At 41.0% G+C, this 14,781-nt stretch overlaps 1 protein-coding gene across 1 annotated transcript; it reads left to right on the top strand.

Moving 5' to 3' along the window:
- Nucleotides 1-4,456: 4,456 nt before the first annotated feature.
- Nucleotides 4,457-8,941, top strand: LOC148101668 (protein NLRC3-like). The gene is made up of 3 exons (XM_087846687.1): nt 4,457-4,733; nt 6,861-8,631; nt 8,711-8,941. The coding sequence occupies exons 1-3, from the start codon at nt 4,457-4,459 to the stop codon at nt 8,886-8,888; spliced, it is 2,226 nt and encodes a 741-aa protein (XP_087702813.1). The 3' UTR covers nt 8,889-8,941.
- The last annotated feature ends 5,840 nt before the right edge of the window (nt 8,942-14,781 follow it).

Consider the following 14,781-nt stretch of genomic DNA (forward strand, 5'->3'; position numbering starts at 1 on the left):
TATATACATATATATATATATATATATATATATACGTGTATATATATATATATATATATATATATATACGTGTATATATATATATATACATATATACGTGTATATATATATATATACATGTGTATATATGTGTGTATATATATATATATACATGTGTATATATGTGTGTGTGTGTATATATGTGTGTGTGTATATATATATATGTGTGTATATATATATATATATATATACATGTGTATATATGTGTGTAATGTCCAAAAAAGGAACCATATGCCCTGGTTAAATGAGGAGCTCCTGAACTTGAGAAGAAATTGTAGAAAAGCTGAGCGTCACTGGAGATCTTCCCGACTAGAAGTATTTCTCCAGGCTTGGAAGGACTCATTGTCTTCTCTTCAATCAGCGATGTCGACAGTGAAAGCAAATTATTTCTCAAATCTCATCATGAGCCTTAAACATAACTCAAAACTCTTATTCAACAAGTGTCGCAACTTACAGAGAGTAAGTCAACTCTCTGCTGTTCTAATCTGATGGCTCATGACTTTCTTACATTTTTCAGAGACAGAGCTGCAACACGTAGGAATCAGATTACTCCCTCCTCAAGCTGTTCATTAGACTACTCGGCTGCTTTGCCTGTTGGTGCTGATAAACTGTTCTCTGACTTCAAGGTTATTTCCCTGTAGAGATGGCACGATACCACTTTTTTATGTCCGATACCGATATCATAAATTTGGATATCTGCCGATACCGATATGAATCCGATATAGTGTATTTTTTAATCAATAAAACTGTTTTTTTAATATCTTGCTTTTTTATCAATCTAATAAACTTAAACCTGCTCCATCCTCCCTATTCTGGTATTTTAAAGAGTAAGCAACCTAACTAATAGGGCTCTAAAACTCCCAGCAAAAAATAAATAAATAAAAATAGGGAACCACCCTCCACCTCATGATGCTTAATCGACAATCAACTTTAATTTGATGCAGTGTGAAAAAAATGCACAGAAATAAATTATTTTTCAAGAATAATTAAATAGATTCAACATCTTTCTTCAACAGAATTACAGACTGCACAGATGGTACCCAAACGAAAAAGTACTATAGCTTACTAGGGTATATTAGACTTAACAGTTACTATATACAGTAATGGACTTCTATACATTTTACATCAGATTAAAACTTTGGGTGTAAGATTCAGATAATTATTTATTAAAAGCTCGACATTTTAAATGAGAATAAGAAAGAAAAGTATGTCTTTGTGCCCCCTTTTCCCTGTTCATGCCCTATCAGCCCCCCTGGCTAAACTTTGCTAGATCCGCCCCTGCACAGTTACGTCAGCTGTAGAAAAAGATCCTGGTGTAGAAATAATATTAAATAAATTCTAACAACAGCTGATCAAGCTTAAACGTGCTGCTGTTGTTCAGCTGCTGGTTTCCTCTTTCTGGTGCAAAGTGGGCCAAAAACAAACAAGAGAGACTGACTCGTGACAGAAAAGCAGATCAGCTGATCATTGATCGGAGATGAAATGCCGGGTTGGTAGCGAGGCTACAAATACACACAGCCGCTCTATCACGTGACACGTACTGCTGTGACGTGCTACGGTTACGAGCCGAGTTACGCCATGTCGCAAGTTTTTGATATTTAATGGATCGGATTAAATTTTTAATTTCTCTCCAATATCCGATCCAGTAATTTACGTCGGTATCGGACCGATACCGATACGTAATATTGGTCCATCTCTATTTCCCTGACTGGATTAACTAAGGTTGTAAAAGCAGCTCCATGTACAACCTGTTCTTTGGATCCTCTACGAGCCTGGGCTATAAAGGAACTGTGGTCAGCATTAGGACCCTACATTCTGTTTCTTTTAAATACTTCACTGACGACCGGAGTCTTTCCTGAAAGTTTTAAATCAGCTGTGGTAGTGCCGATCTTGAAAAAGCCTGGACTGGATGTTGACATGGTCGCAAACTATAGACCCATCTCACATCTGTCTTTTTCATCTAAAATCTTTGAAAAAGTGGTTTTTAAGCAGCTCACTGAGCATCTATCAACAAACAATCTGTTTGAAGCATTTCAGTCTGCTTTTAGACCAAATCACTCCACAGAAACAGCTTTAGTCAAAGTGGTAAATGATCTGCTGGTAAATGCAGACAACGATCGCACTTCAGTTTTATTACTGCTGGATCTAAGTGCTGCGTTTGACACTGTGGATCACTGCATTTTATTGGATAGGCTTGAACATTTTATTGGAGTTACAGGAAATGTTTTATCATGGCTGAGATCTGACCTGCTTGTGAGGTCTCAGACTGTTAGTTTTAAAAATGATCTCTCAGAGACCTGTGCAGTGAGGCATGGGGTCCCTCAGGGCTCTGTAGTTGGACCATTGCTGTTTTCTATGTACCTGCTGCCTCTTGGTGTTCTTTTACGTTCTTTTAATGTAACCTTTCATTGTTACGCTGATGACCTGCAGCTTTATGTTCCTTTAACCATTGGAAATTGTGCTGAAGTCTCTAAACTAGAATGTTGTTTATCTGCAATTAAGGGCTGGTTATCGGATAATTTCTTGCTCCTAAATCCTGATAAGACAGAGTTGATGGTCATTGGGCCACACAAATTTCAGCACTTGTCCCAAAATTTCATCTTGAAAATTGATGACAGTGTCATAAATTGCAGGAACAAGGTAAAAAACTTGGGCGTGTAGTTTGACATGGTGCTCTCCTTTGAATCTCGTGTAAAAGAGATAACAAAGACCGCCTTTATCATTAGAGGAACATCGCCAAAATCAGACAGGTTTTGTCAAGCGACACTGCAGAGGTTCTTGTCCATGCATTTGTGTCTTCACGCATTGATTATTGTAATGCTCTTCTTTCTGGGCTACCAAAGAAAGGTTTTAGAGGTCTACAGATGGTGCAAAATGCAGCTGCTCACATTTTAACAAGAACTGGGAAATTTAAGCACATTACCCTTTTCTGAGATCTCTTCACTGGCTACCTTGTCAGGTTTGAGCAGATTTTAAGGTCCTGCTGCTCACCTACAAGGCTTTAAACGGATCGGCACCTTCATACCTCTCCGACCTTTTCCACCTTTATGTTCCATCTCGTGCTCTCCGATCTCAGGACTCTGGTCTTCTAAAAGTTCCTAGAGCCAGAAAAAAGACAATTGGAGAGCTTTTTCTTTTCGTGCCCCGTTTCTGTGGAACAACCTCCCTCAAGATATTCGGCAGGCTGCTCTGTGGAGGTTTTTAAAACCAAGTTGAAGACACATTTGTTCACCCGATCCTACATGTCTTAATTCTATGGCTTTTAGTTTTTACATTTTTATTGTTTTTAACTTATATTGTGTCTTTTACCTGTATTGCTATGTATCACTCTTATTTTATTTATCTCTTTAGTTGTACAGCACTTTGTTTGAAAGCGCTTTATAAAGTTATTATTATTATTATTATTACAAGGTAAACATTTATGGGAACATCTGCTACAGATGTGGGAGAATATTTGATTTCTATTGTAGACAGAAGCCACGGGTGTGTTCAGTCAAACGTTTAGAATAAACTTTGGTCTATAAATGTGTTTCAGGATTTATTTTTAACTCCAACTGCTTATTTGTACTATGCTTTCATTTCAGAGTGCAATGAGAAATAAAAAGGATATTTTCAATAAAACTGTCACGATCCTGGGTCTGTGACTCAGTGTTTTCTGTTTTGTATTGTTAATCTTTGATTTCATGATGTATCTTCGTTTATTCTTACGTTTTGGTTCTGTGTTTTATTGTACCTTTAAGTTCAGTCTATGTATTTCCTGCTTTGTTGTGAAGGTCCGTGTCTCATGTCAGTGTGTTTAGTTTGCGTTTCCTCTTTCTCGTCTTGTCAGTCACTCCCAGCTGTGTCCTCCTTCTGTGTCTCATTCCCTCGTTATCCCTCTGTGTATTTAAGCCTTATGTTTGCCTCTGTTAGTTGCTGGTTCGTCTGCATATCTCCCGCCGTCGTCTCAGGTTGTCTCTCTGTGTCTTGTTTCTATTAGTTTTCCCAGTTTAGGTTTTTGCTTAGTTTCCATGCTCACCTTCGCCATTTCTGTTTGTATCACCATGTGATGAATAAACTCACTTGCATCTGAGCTGCCTGCATAAAGGGTCCTTTAATAATTTACACACAGCTCGCAAACCGTGACAAAAACACTGGAAAAATTGGGCTGTTCTAAAACGTTTGACGGGTAGTGTATATATTTATTTTATATATTTTCTTTATTTATATAGTTTGTTTTATATTGTAGCAAAGTGTTACTTGGATGCTTCTCTATGTGCTTCTTTATGTGCAATTTTGTTGCATTCTGAGCCTTAGACATTTATTGGTGGTAGTGATGAACTGCTGTTAGAATCATGTTAAATTGTTAAAATCAGACAATTACCTCTCCAGCTGTTGTCACAGTCTTTGTGTTTATCGGATGCTTACAGGGTAAAAGATGACGGCACCTAAAGAAATCCTTCTGGGGACTTTGAAGGATTTGGGACATGAAGACTTTGAAGAATTTAAGTGGCATCTGAAGAACAAGGGGTCTGTAAAAGGTTTACCAGCAATCCCAGAGAGTGAACTGGAGAATGCAGAGAGGACAAAAGTAGTGGATCTGATGTTTGAGACCTACTCTATCAACACTTTTGATGTTGCTAAAATCGTTTTGAAGAGGATAAACAGGAATGATCTGTTGGAGAATTTAAATAAAACCATCCCAGATCCCAAAGGTAAGTCAGGGAATGACTAAACAAAAAACACAAACAATAAAAACATTAGTTAACATTACACAGGTGCCATTACCATCCATATAAATAATAAATCCAAAACACTTGCCAACACTTTCAGGAGTGAGAGGCTGCAGAAAGCCAACAGTTTGTTGTATGCATCTGCACAAATAACCTCCTGTGTACACATGAATATCTGCTCTTTGGGTTGGTTTGATTAAAATGGGACCAGCAGCAGGTTTTCTGCCCATTTTACAGATTTATATTGTCCGATTGGTTTTAGAGCTGTTTTATCAACATAAATGAGGCAACAACAACAGTTTGGGACATGTCACAAATATGATCAAAGTGCTTTTTCTTACATCTATTTACCAGTTGAAGGTAAATTTTAAAAAAAATGGCTGCCATTTCTTTCTGCTGTTTGGAGACCAAAACAAAAAAATGCCCAGACAGTAAATGCTTTTTATTATGGTTGATAAACGGGACACAAAGGTGATTGGTCAAAAGTTGGAGGAAAGCCACAGTTCTCCTTATTTGACTGAAATCTCAGATCACGTTTTTTTCTTCTGCAGCTTTCTGGGAGATTCCACTTCAGCCTCCTGCTGGCAACGCTCCCATTACCATGCTTCCCTTAGTCAGTATCATTAGAAGACATAGCATACATTTACACTGCTATGCAGATGACACCCAGCTCTATCTGTCCATGAAGCCAGATAACACACACCAATGAGTTAAACTGCAGGAATGTCTTAAAGACATAAAGACCTGGATGGCCACTAACTTTCTGCTTCTTAACTCAGATAAAACTGAGGTTATTGTACTCGGCGCTGAAAAGCTTAGAAATATGGTATCTAACCAGATTCTTACTCTGGATGGATTTACCTTGGCCTCCAGTAACGCTGTGAGGAATCTTGGAGTCATTTTTGACCAGGATATGTCCTTCAACGCACATATTTAAACAAATATGTAAGACTGCGTTCTTCCATTTGTGCAACATCTCTAAAATTAGAAACATCCTGTCTCAGAGTGACGCTGAAAAACTAGTTCATGCATTTATTACTTCCAGGCTGGACTACTGCAATTCATTATTATCAGGATGTCCAAAAAACTCACTGAAAAGCCTTCAGTTAATCCAAAATGCTGCAGCAAGAGTCCTGACAGGGACTAGAAAGAGAGAGCATATTTCTCCTGTTTTGGCTTCCTGTTAAATCCAGAATTGAATTCAAAATCCTGCTCCTCACATACAAGGTCTTAAATAATCAGGCCCCATCTTATCTTAATGACCTTGTAGTACCATATCACCCTATTAGAGCACTTCGCTCTCGCTCTGCAGGCCTACTTGTTGTTCCTAGAGTATTTAAAAGTAGAATGGGAGGCAGAGCCTTCAGTTTTCAGGACCCAAAAAGATAGTTGGTTTTTGTCTGTTGTGTTATTGTAGGTTCTTTATCTTACAATATAAAGCACATTGGGGTGACTGTTGTTGTTATAATTGAAATTCTTTCATTTATTCTACATATTTATTCATTACTGGCTCCATAGTGTTGTTTATGTAATATGTGAAATGTTGCTAGTATTGATTTGGTGCTGTATAAATAAAACACTAACTAAGAGGTCTTACGTGGCTGCAGGTGGAGATCAGCTGGAGGAGGAGATGAATTAAATCTGGGTACAGAGTGAGATGTGGGTGCACAGGGAGGCAGGCAGGTGAGGAGGGCCGTTTGCAAGAGTGAGTTTTACCAGCAGCGGCAGGCCAGAATCCTGAGGCGTGACTTATGGCGAGAGTTGGAAGATATATCCAGGTGCCGACTAGGGAACAGGAAAAGAGGGTTACGCGAAACAAGCTGAGGAGCACAAGACAAAATGTGAGGCAGAGAACTGACTGTGGTAAGCAGACAGTCTGGAGAAGGTTCATTGTGAGTGCTGCTCATAAATACTGCTGGAGTAATTGGCAACAGGTGAGGAGCAGGGAGGAATGAGGAGGGCTCCACCCAGGGGAGGAGAGCTGATACTGTGGAAAGTTAGTTAGACTCACCCGGATCATGACACCAAGAGTCCAGTGAACTGAACACATAACCACAGTAACCAGAATGCAGTTTTCTCATTTGTGTCATTTGCTGTATCTTCATGCAGAGATTGTCCCTGAGTGTCAGCTCAAACTCAAGTCAAACCTGAAGAAGAAGTTCCAGTGTGTGCATGAGGGGATTTCTACAACAGGAGACCAGACCCTCCTGAATCAGATCTACACAGAGCTCTACATCACAGAGGGACGGACTGCAGAGGTCAATGATGAACATGAGGTCAGACAGATGGAAACAGCATCCAGGACACCAGACAGACCAGAAACAACCATCAGACAAGAAGACATCTTTAAACTCCCACCTGGAAGAGATAAACCAATCAGAACAGTTCTGACAATGGGAGTGGCTGGCATTGGGAAAACTGTCCTAACACAGAAGTTCACTCTGGACTGGGCTGAAGGCAAAGCCAACCAGGACATCGAGTTCATGTTTCCATTCACTTTCAGAGAGCTGAATGTGCTGAAAGAGGAAAAGTTCAGCTTGGTGGGACTTGTTCATCACTTCTTTACTGAAACCGAAGAAGCAGGAATCTACAGATTTGAAGACTTCCAGGTTGTGTTTATCTTAGATGGTCTGGATGAGTGTCGACTTCCTCTCAACTTCAACAAAACTACAATCCTGACTGACCCTAGAAAGTCCACCTCAGTGGATGTGCTGCTGATAAACCTCATCAGAGGGAAACTGCTTCCCTCTGCTCGCCTCTGGATAACCACACGACCTGCAGCAGCCAATAAAATCCTTCGTGACATTGTTGACATGGTGACAGAGGTCAGAGGGTTCACTGACCCACAGAAGGAGGAGTACTTCAGGAAGAGATTCAGAGATGAGGAGCAGGCCAGCAGCATCATCTCCCACATCAAGACATCACGAAGCCTCCACATCATGTGCCACATCCCAGTCTTCTGCTGGATCACTGCAACAGTTCTGGAGGATGAGCTGAAAACCAGTGACAGTGAAGATCTGCCAAAGACTCTCACAGAGCTCTACCTACGCCTTGTGCTATTTCACCTAGAAACAAAGAACATCAAGTATGATGGAGGAGCTGAGACAGATTCACGCTGGAAGATGATGGAGTCTCTGGGAAAACTGGCTTTTGATCAGCTGCAGAAAGGAAACCTGATCTTCTATGAATCAGACCTGACAGAGTGTGGCATCGATATCAGAGCAGCCTCGGTGTACTCAGGAGTGTTCACACAGATCTTTAAAGCTGAAAAGCGTAACATGTTCAACAACATTGTTTACTGTTTCGTCCATCTGAGCATTCAGGAGTTCTTTGCTGCTCTTCATGTCTATCTGACCTTCATCAACTCTGGAGTCAACCTGCTTAAGAAACAACCTCCTCTCTCTAAAAGTTTCCAGAAAACACTTACTGTAAAAGACTTCTACCAGAGTGCTGTGGACGAAGCCTTAGAGAGTCCAAATGGACACCTGGACTTGTTCCTCCGGTTCCTCCTGGGTCTTTCACTGAAGACCAATCAGGATCTCCTATCCATGCTGACACAGACAGGAAGTAGCTCACAGACCAATCAGGAAACAGTCCAGTACATCAAGGAGAAGCTCAGCGACGATCTGTCTGCAGAGAAAAGCATCAACCTGTTCCACTGTCTGAATGAACTGGATGATCGTTCTCTAGTGGAGGAGATCCAACAGTCCCTGAGATCAGGACATCTCTACACAGATTTACTGTCTCCTGCTCAGTGGTCAGCTCTGGTCTTCATCTTACTGTCATCAGATCTGGATGAGTTCGACCTGAAGAAATACTCTGGTTCAGAGAAGGCATTTTTGAAGCTGCTGCCAGTGGTCAAAGCCTCCAAGAAAGTGCTGTAAGTGAATCTATGAACAAATATGTTTAATAATGCTAGATGAAGAAAATAACATGTCTGCATTGTTATTCTTCCTCAGGCTGAGAGATTGTAATCTCTCAAGAAGAAGCTTTGAAGCTTTGTCTGAAATTCTCAGCTCCCCATCCAATCATCTGAGAGAGCTGGACCTGAGCTGGAACAAGCGGCAGGATCCAGAATTGGATTTGCTGTGTGTTGGACTAAAGAGTCCTGACTGTAAACTAGAAACTCTCAGGTAAGGATACAGACTTTTTGACACTTTTTGACTCTTAAATCTGTAAGTTTATCTTGATGCGGACGTTCAAAGTCAGCACAATTTTCCTTTGAAGCTCCTGAGTTTATATTTTTGACTGTCAGGTTGTCTGGACAGATGTTTTTATTTCATTTTTTTACTTGTCCCTAAAGTCAGAACTAAACCCACATGTAGATGACTTTCTGTTACTGGAGCAGCCTTCCTGAAGACAGCAGTGTGTTTTCATGCTTTTAAAGCCAAACTCACCTTTCTGACCTGGCTTTCATTTATTATCTATTTTTATTTGTTTATTATATTTTTATTTCTACTGTTTAACTACTGCTCACATCTTTTATCCTCCTTTTTAATTGTTCATTTCTTTTTACCCAGTGTTTCTATATTGCACTTTGTATTTGTCATCTAGATTTATCATGCACTACTTTGCTCATTTATTGTTTGGTTTTAATGTTATTAAATTCCGGTTCTTTCGGTATTCTTTAAGGCCAAAAAGACACGGCTCAAAAGTGGTCTTTTTACTTTAAAAAATGATCTTTATTTTACATATCCGGTAGGGGTGCAACGATACACAAAATTCACGGTTTGGTTCGGTTCGATACTTTGGTGTCACAGTTCGATATTTTTCGATACAAAAAAACCGTTCATGCTTTTTTAATTTGTCAGTTATTAAAATTATAAATATATATATTTAACTCAAAAGTATAGTTTTTAAATTGAATGTTGCTGAAACAACAAAGTAATAAAAAATAAATCTGTCTGATTGAGGAATCACTCATCTTTGGAAAAGAGAGTTTATTACAGAGAAATGTCTCTTTCCAAAATAAAAGCTCTACTATACGCTTCTTCTGGGCTATATTCTCAGCAGCATATTAAACATATCAGGTCCCCATAAGGAGAATCATGTGCTAACGGCTGTCTAAATGACTCGGGTAAAGTTTGTAGCATGCTGCTTGTTGTTTTTGTCTGCTTCCACTTGTCTTTGCACGAGGATGATGTCGGAGTAAATGTGCAGTCATATTCATTGCGTTTCCACTAGTGCTGTCAGCGTTAATCTGAAATGACGTTAACGCCACAACACGGCAAATCTCCGTTAACGAGCTACCGCGGATCGCCCCGTGTGTGGGGCTGGACGGCGTTAACACGTTAACAAGCTAACTGCGCTAACGCACTAGTTCCCACCCATGTAATTGAGCATTGCTGGCACATCCAACATACTGTTTTACTTTAGTCCATGACGCGCTTACCTTCAGGGTCAAACGTCACATGAAGACCAAAATAGTTCCAAACGCCAGATCTGAATGAGGGTGGGGGAGGTTCAATTTGCCATGTTGCAACGAGCTTAACTTCTGTCTTGCTAGCTTGCACTGCGCTCAATGGATCTGCGCTCGACAGTGCAGCCTAGGCAGAGTAGTCGAACGCAGATCCACTGAGCTCTCAACACAGACAGCATCGTCAGAAGAAAAGTTGATAAAATAAATTAAAATTTGTATTGTTTGATACATATGCGTACCGAACCGAAAACACTGTATCGAACGGTTCAATATTGATACGAGAATCGTTGCACCCCTAATATCCGGATATGGAGACCTGAACACACAACACACAACCCCAGGTCTGAAGCACAAAACAGGAAGCCTAGTCATTTATATAGACGTCACACACACACTTTAAGTTTCGATCAAACACTCTACTTAGTTTCAGTTTTCGCCTGCAAAAGCATGTAATTTCCTGTCAGTCCTGTCGGCACAGAGTGTACTCGGAGTTGGGCCTTTCTTATAAAGCAATATAATCAGCATATAAGCATTTAAGATTATAAATTTAAACCTCAACAATGTTCTTACCTGGGGTCCGTTCTTCGTACCTCGCTTACTACATCCAAGATCAAATGACACATCCAAGATCAAATCATCGCGCCAACTTTGAGCTCGCTATTCCGGTTCTCCGAACACACCTGTTGCTGACGATTAGTACAGCTGGATGAAGTAATGTGAGATCACTGGGTGGCTTAAAAGGGGCTACGCATCGATAGTAGAAACATTGATCGGCAACCCTTTGATTGGTCGGCGAAAATGTCAAAGGAGCGCGCTCAGTATTTTTCGGCAGCAGAGCAAGAAGTCTTGATTGAGGGATTTCAGGAGTTTCAGAGTTTAATTAAAACGCAAGGGAACACTGCAAAGGCTGCAAAAGCAAGGAGAGAGGGCTGGCAGAAAGCTGCTGACAAATTAAACTCGTAAGTAATTTATTATATTACATTATATCATATTATATTATATTATATTATGTTTTTTCATGTTTTTAATATTCGAAATTGTGTTGCACAATTCTGTCCCGTGCAGCTCTGCCACTAGGTTGGTCCAAGTGCACTGGCTGGAGGTCATCATCAGGCTGCACCTCCACCACAGGAGTCCTCTCCTTTCTGATGGTGGCAATGTTGTGCAGTACGGCACATGCAACAATAATGTCACATGCCCTGTCAGGTGCAACTTTCAGACTTTTCAGACACTGAAATCTTCCCTTTATTTGCCCAAAGGTCATTTCAATGCGTGCCCTTGTCCTGGCTAGAGCTGCATTGTAGCAGGTTTGTGGCCCAGGGTTTGGGTCAGGGAACGGTGTCATGAAGTACTGCCTGCATGCATAACCCCTGTCTCCAAGGAGAATCCCATCGTAGGCCCCTGTGTAATGGAGAAATGCTGTTATGTTAGGCCCAAAATAAGTATGAAATATCAAAATAAGTCTCTTTTTCTTACCACGCTCAAATAATGTGCATAACCCTGACTCTCTGAAAATTGTTGAGTCATGCACTGATCCGGGCCATTTAGCTTCCACATTTGTGATATGGCACATAGAGTCACACACCATCTAAGAGATTTCATTATATGTGAACACACTCCTTTTCATTATATATTACCATCTAAAATATTAGTATCACTCACCTGCACATTTATACTGTGAACCCCCTTTCGATTGACAAAATCCCCTTCATTGGGGCCTGGGGGGGCCTTGATCGCAATGTGTGTGCAGTCTATGGTACCAATCACATTAGGGAAGCCTGCGGACAATCGAGCTATAGTTACAGACATAGGTCGTGATTGCATCACATTCATTATCGAATTTAATGTACCTGCAATAGAAAAAAAGCCCTGTTTGACAACCTGTGGTCTTAAGTGGCTTGGAAAAACCACAAACACACCCAGGAAATGCTTGAGTGCCAGGTATACTTTGCGAATGGAACGGCAGACAGCACTTTTGCCAATGTTCTCTGCGTCTCCAACAGCGTACAGAAACGTGCCACTCGCAAAGAAACGCAAGGCAATGCACACAGTTTGTGCAGTTGTTAATGCCCGACTACGGTGAGTGGAACTCTTAACATAGGGATCCAACAAGTTGGTTAAGTAAATAATACCCTCACGGGAAAATCGATATCTCTCTATGAGCACACTGTCGCGCTGAGCTAAAGGATCCTGTCTATCCCGCAATATACGCTGAATTCTGAAAACTCTCCTTATCAATCTTGCACCTTCCGCAATGGGTTGCTCGCGTACAAACGGACAGGACATGGCTGCGACAGACTTCCCAAATCCACCTTCGCTTTTATAGCCGTGGTCTCTCATCTTGATTACACGAAGTAATTTACTATTACTACTCTAAAATATGAATTACATCTGAAATAATCAAATACATGAAATAGAATGATTTATAGTACATTTCCCTTTTTTTAGGAAATGACCTGTATGTATCTGTATGAAATCAATAAAAGAATCAAATACTGCATTATCTTTAGTTACATTGATAATATTTATTTATGGAATAACAGTGGAAAAATATCGCTGTTGCTTTCGTATAAATGAAGCGGACATACCTGAGTGGCCGCGATCTAATCCTGTTTACATAAAGTAAGCCTGCTCCCAAGCAGGTTTACGCTTACGGATCTGTTGCTATGACAGCAAGTCCTGGATGAGCTTCGGAGAACCGAACGATCCAAGATCACGCGAAATCGTCAACAATCAAATCCAGCTAACTTACTTAGCGAGGTACGAAGAACAGACCCCAGGTCTCTGGTTTGTTTGTTTGTTTTGCTCAGTTCTGTTTTTCTGAGGTTTTTTTTAAGTTATTAAATTTGTAACTGTAGTGATTTGTGTGTGTGACAGAGGCACTGCTAGGGATTTTTGACACAAGTTGTTCTTGTAAAATCAGTCTGTGAAGGTTCTCAGACATCCAGGTCACTGTAGTCTAAGGAGCTTGGAAAGAAAAGCGTCTGGACTTCTTTAAGTTTCCTTGAAGATGTTTCACCTCTCATCAGAGAAGCTTCTTCAGTTCTAAGGGTCAAATGGTGGAGTGGGACAGTCAGTGAAAGGGCAATGGTGGTGGCTCAGGGTTTGTATGTTTGGGGGCTTCAGAGGGAAAAGATGAATGCAGGTCTGGAGTTGGTGTGTGAGAGCAGGGAGTGAATTCAGCATCCTGACAGCCTGGATGAAGCTGTCTCTCAGTCTCCTGGTTCTGGCCCGGAGGCTCTTCAGTCTCCTCCCTGATGGCAGCAGGTCCTGACAAGCATGTTGTCAGGACCTGGGGCTTTGCGTGTGTTGATCCTGGCAAGGGATCTCCACACACTGTCTGGGGATAGTGTCACCACCCGATCGTTGGGGGGTGGAGTCTTCTGTGCTGGGGTGTCGTTCTGTGTCTCAAAGTGAGAGAAAATTTCACTCATGTGTGGCGGCCTGTTTAAGGATCTCCCAGTCTGTGGTGGAAAAGCAGTATTGCAGGTCCTTCTGGCCACACACGTACCTGCTGACGAACTGGTTTAGTGACTTTGACCAGGGGCCTGTATGCTGGCATTAGCATAACAGTGATGTGATCAGAGGCACCAAAGTGGGTGGGTGGGGGGCTTTGTAATCTCCTCTCTGGGTGGTGAAAACATTGTCCAAAATGTCGTTTCCTTGTGTTGGAAATTCAATGTGTCTATGCAGTAGTAAACATAGGGGGTGCCCAAATTCATGGACTGCATCCTCCTGAGGACGCATTTGTAGATCGATTACGTCACAGCGACACGATGAAGGCTGTCCAAATTCGTAGACTCCTCCGAATGCAGCCCTCAGTCCTCATTTTCCCCCGAATTTGAAGGATGGGTCGGGTGTGTCCTTCGTGTCCTACCATATCCCAGAATTCATAGCGTGGCCCAGCCAATTCCAGTTTCCGGCAATGGCGGCCGCTACTAAGTTTTTAATATTACTCTTATTACTCTTTCTGGGTCACAAAATAAACTTTTAACATATTTTCAGTCGAGAATGTAGCTGTGTAAACTTTAAGTATCTCCTCGGTTTATCAAGATATCGCAGATTTGCAAAAGTGCTTCGACGTTTTCGGAGACGTCTGTTACCCACCTGCTCGACAGCTCGCCAGGAGCTCGAGGGTCACTGAAGCCTCAGAGAACAGCAAACTGCCGGCACATCATGTTCAGATCACCTCGGTCTTTCGCTACTCAGGCTAAACGTGGTATATAAGTGACTTAGACAACCTAAAAATGTTATTGTTTGGCTTTTTTTCAGTGTTTTATTTGTTCCTGAGTAAATCGGTTTGGCTGAGATTAAAGTTATTAGATTAGATTAGACAAAATAAACCTTTACAGTGGTTGCAAAAGTATTCGGCCCCCTTGAACTTTCCCACATTTTGTCACATTACAGCCACAAACATGAATCAATGTTATTGGAATTCCAGGTGAAAGACCAACACAAAGTGGTGAACACGTGAGAAGTGGAACCAAAATCATACATGTTTCCAAACATTTTTACAAATAAATAACTGCAAAGTGGGGTGTGCGTAATTATTCAGCCCCCTTTGGTCTGAGTGCAGTCAGTTCCCCATAGATGTTGCCTGATGAGTGCTAA

Source organism: Neolamprologus brichardi, chromosome 9 (genome assembly GCF_056152115.1).
Source record: "Neolamprologus brichardi isolate AB-2024 chromosome 9, ASM5615211v1, whole genome shotgun sequence".
NCBI lineage: Eukaryota > Metazoa > Chordata > Actinopteri > Cichliformes > Cichlidae > Neolamprologus > Neolamprologus brichardi.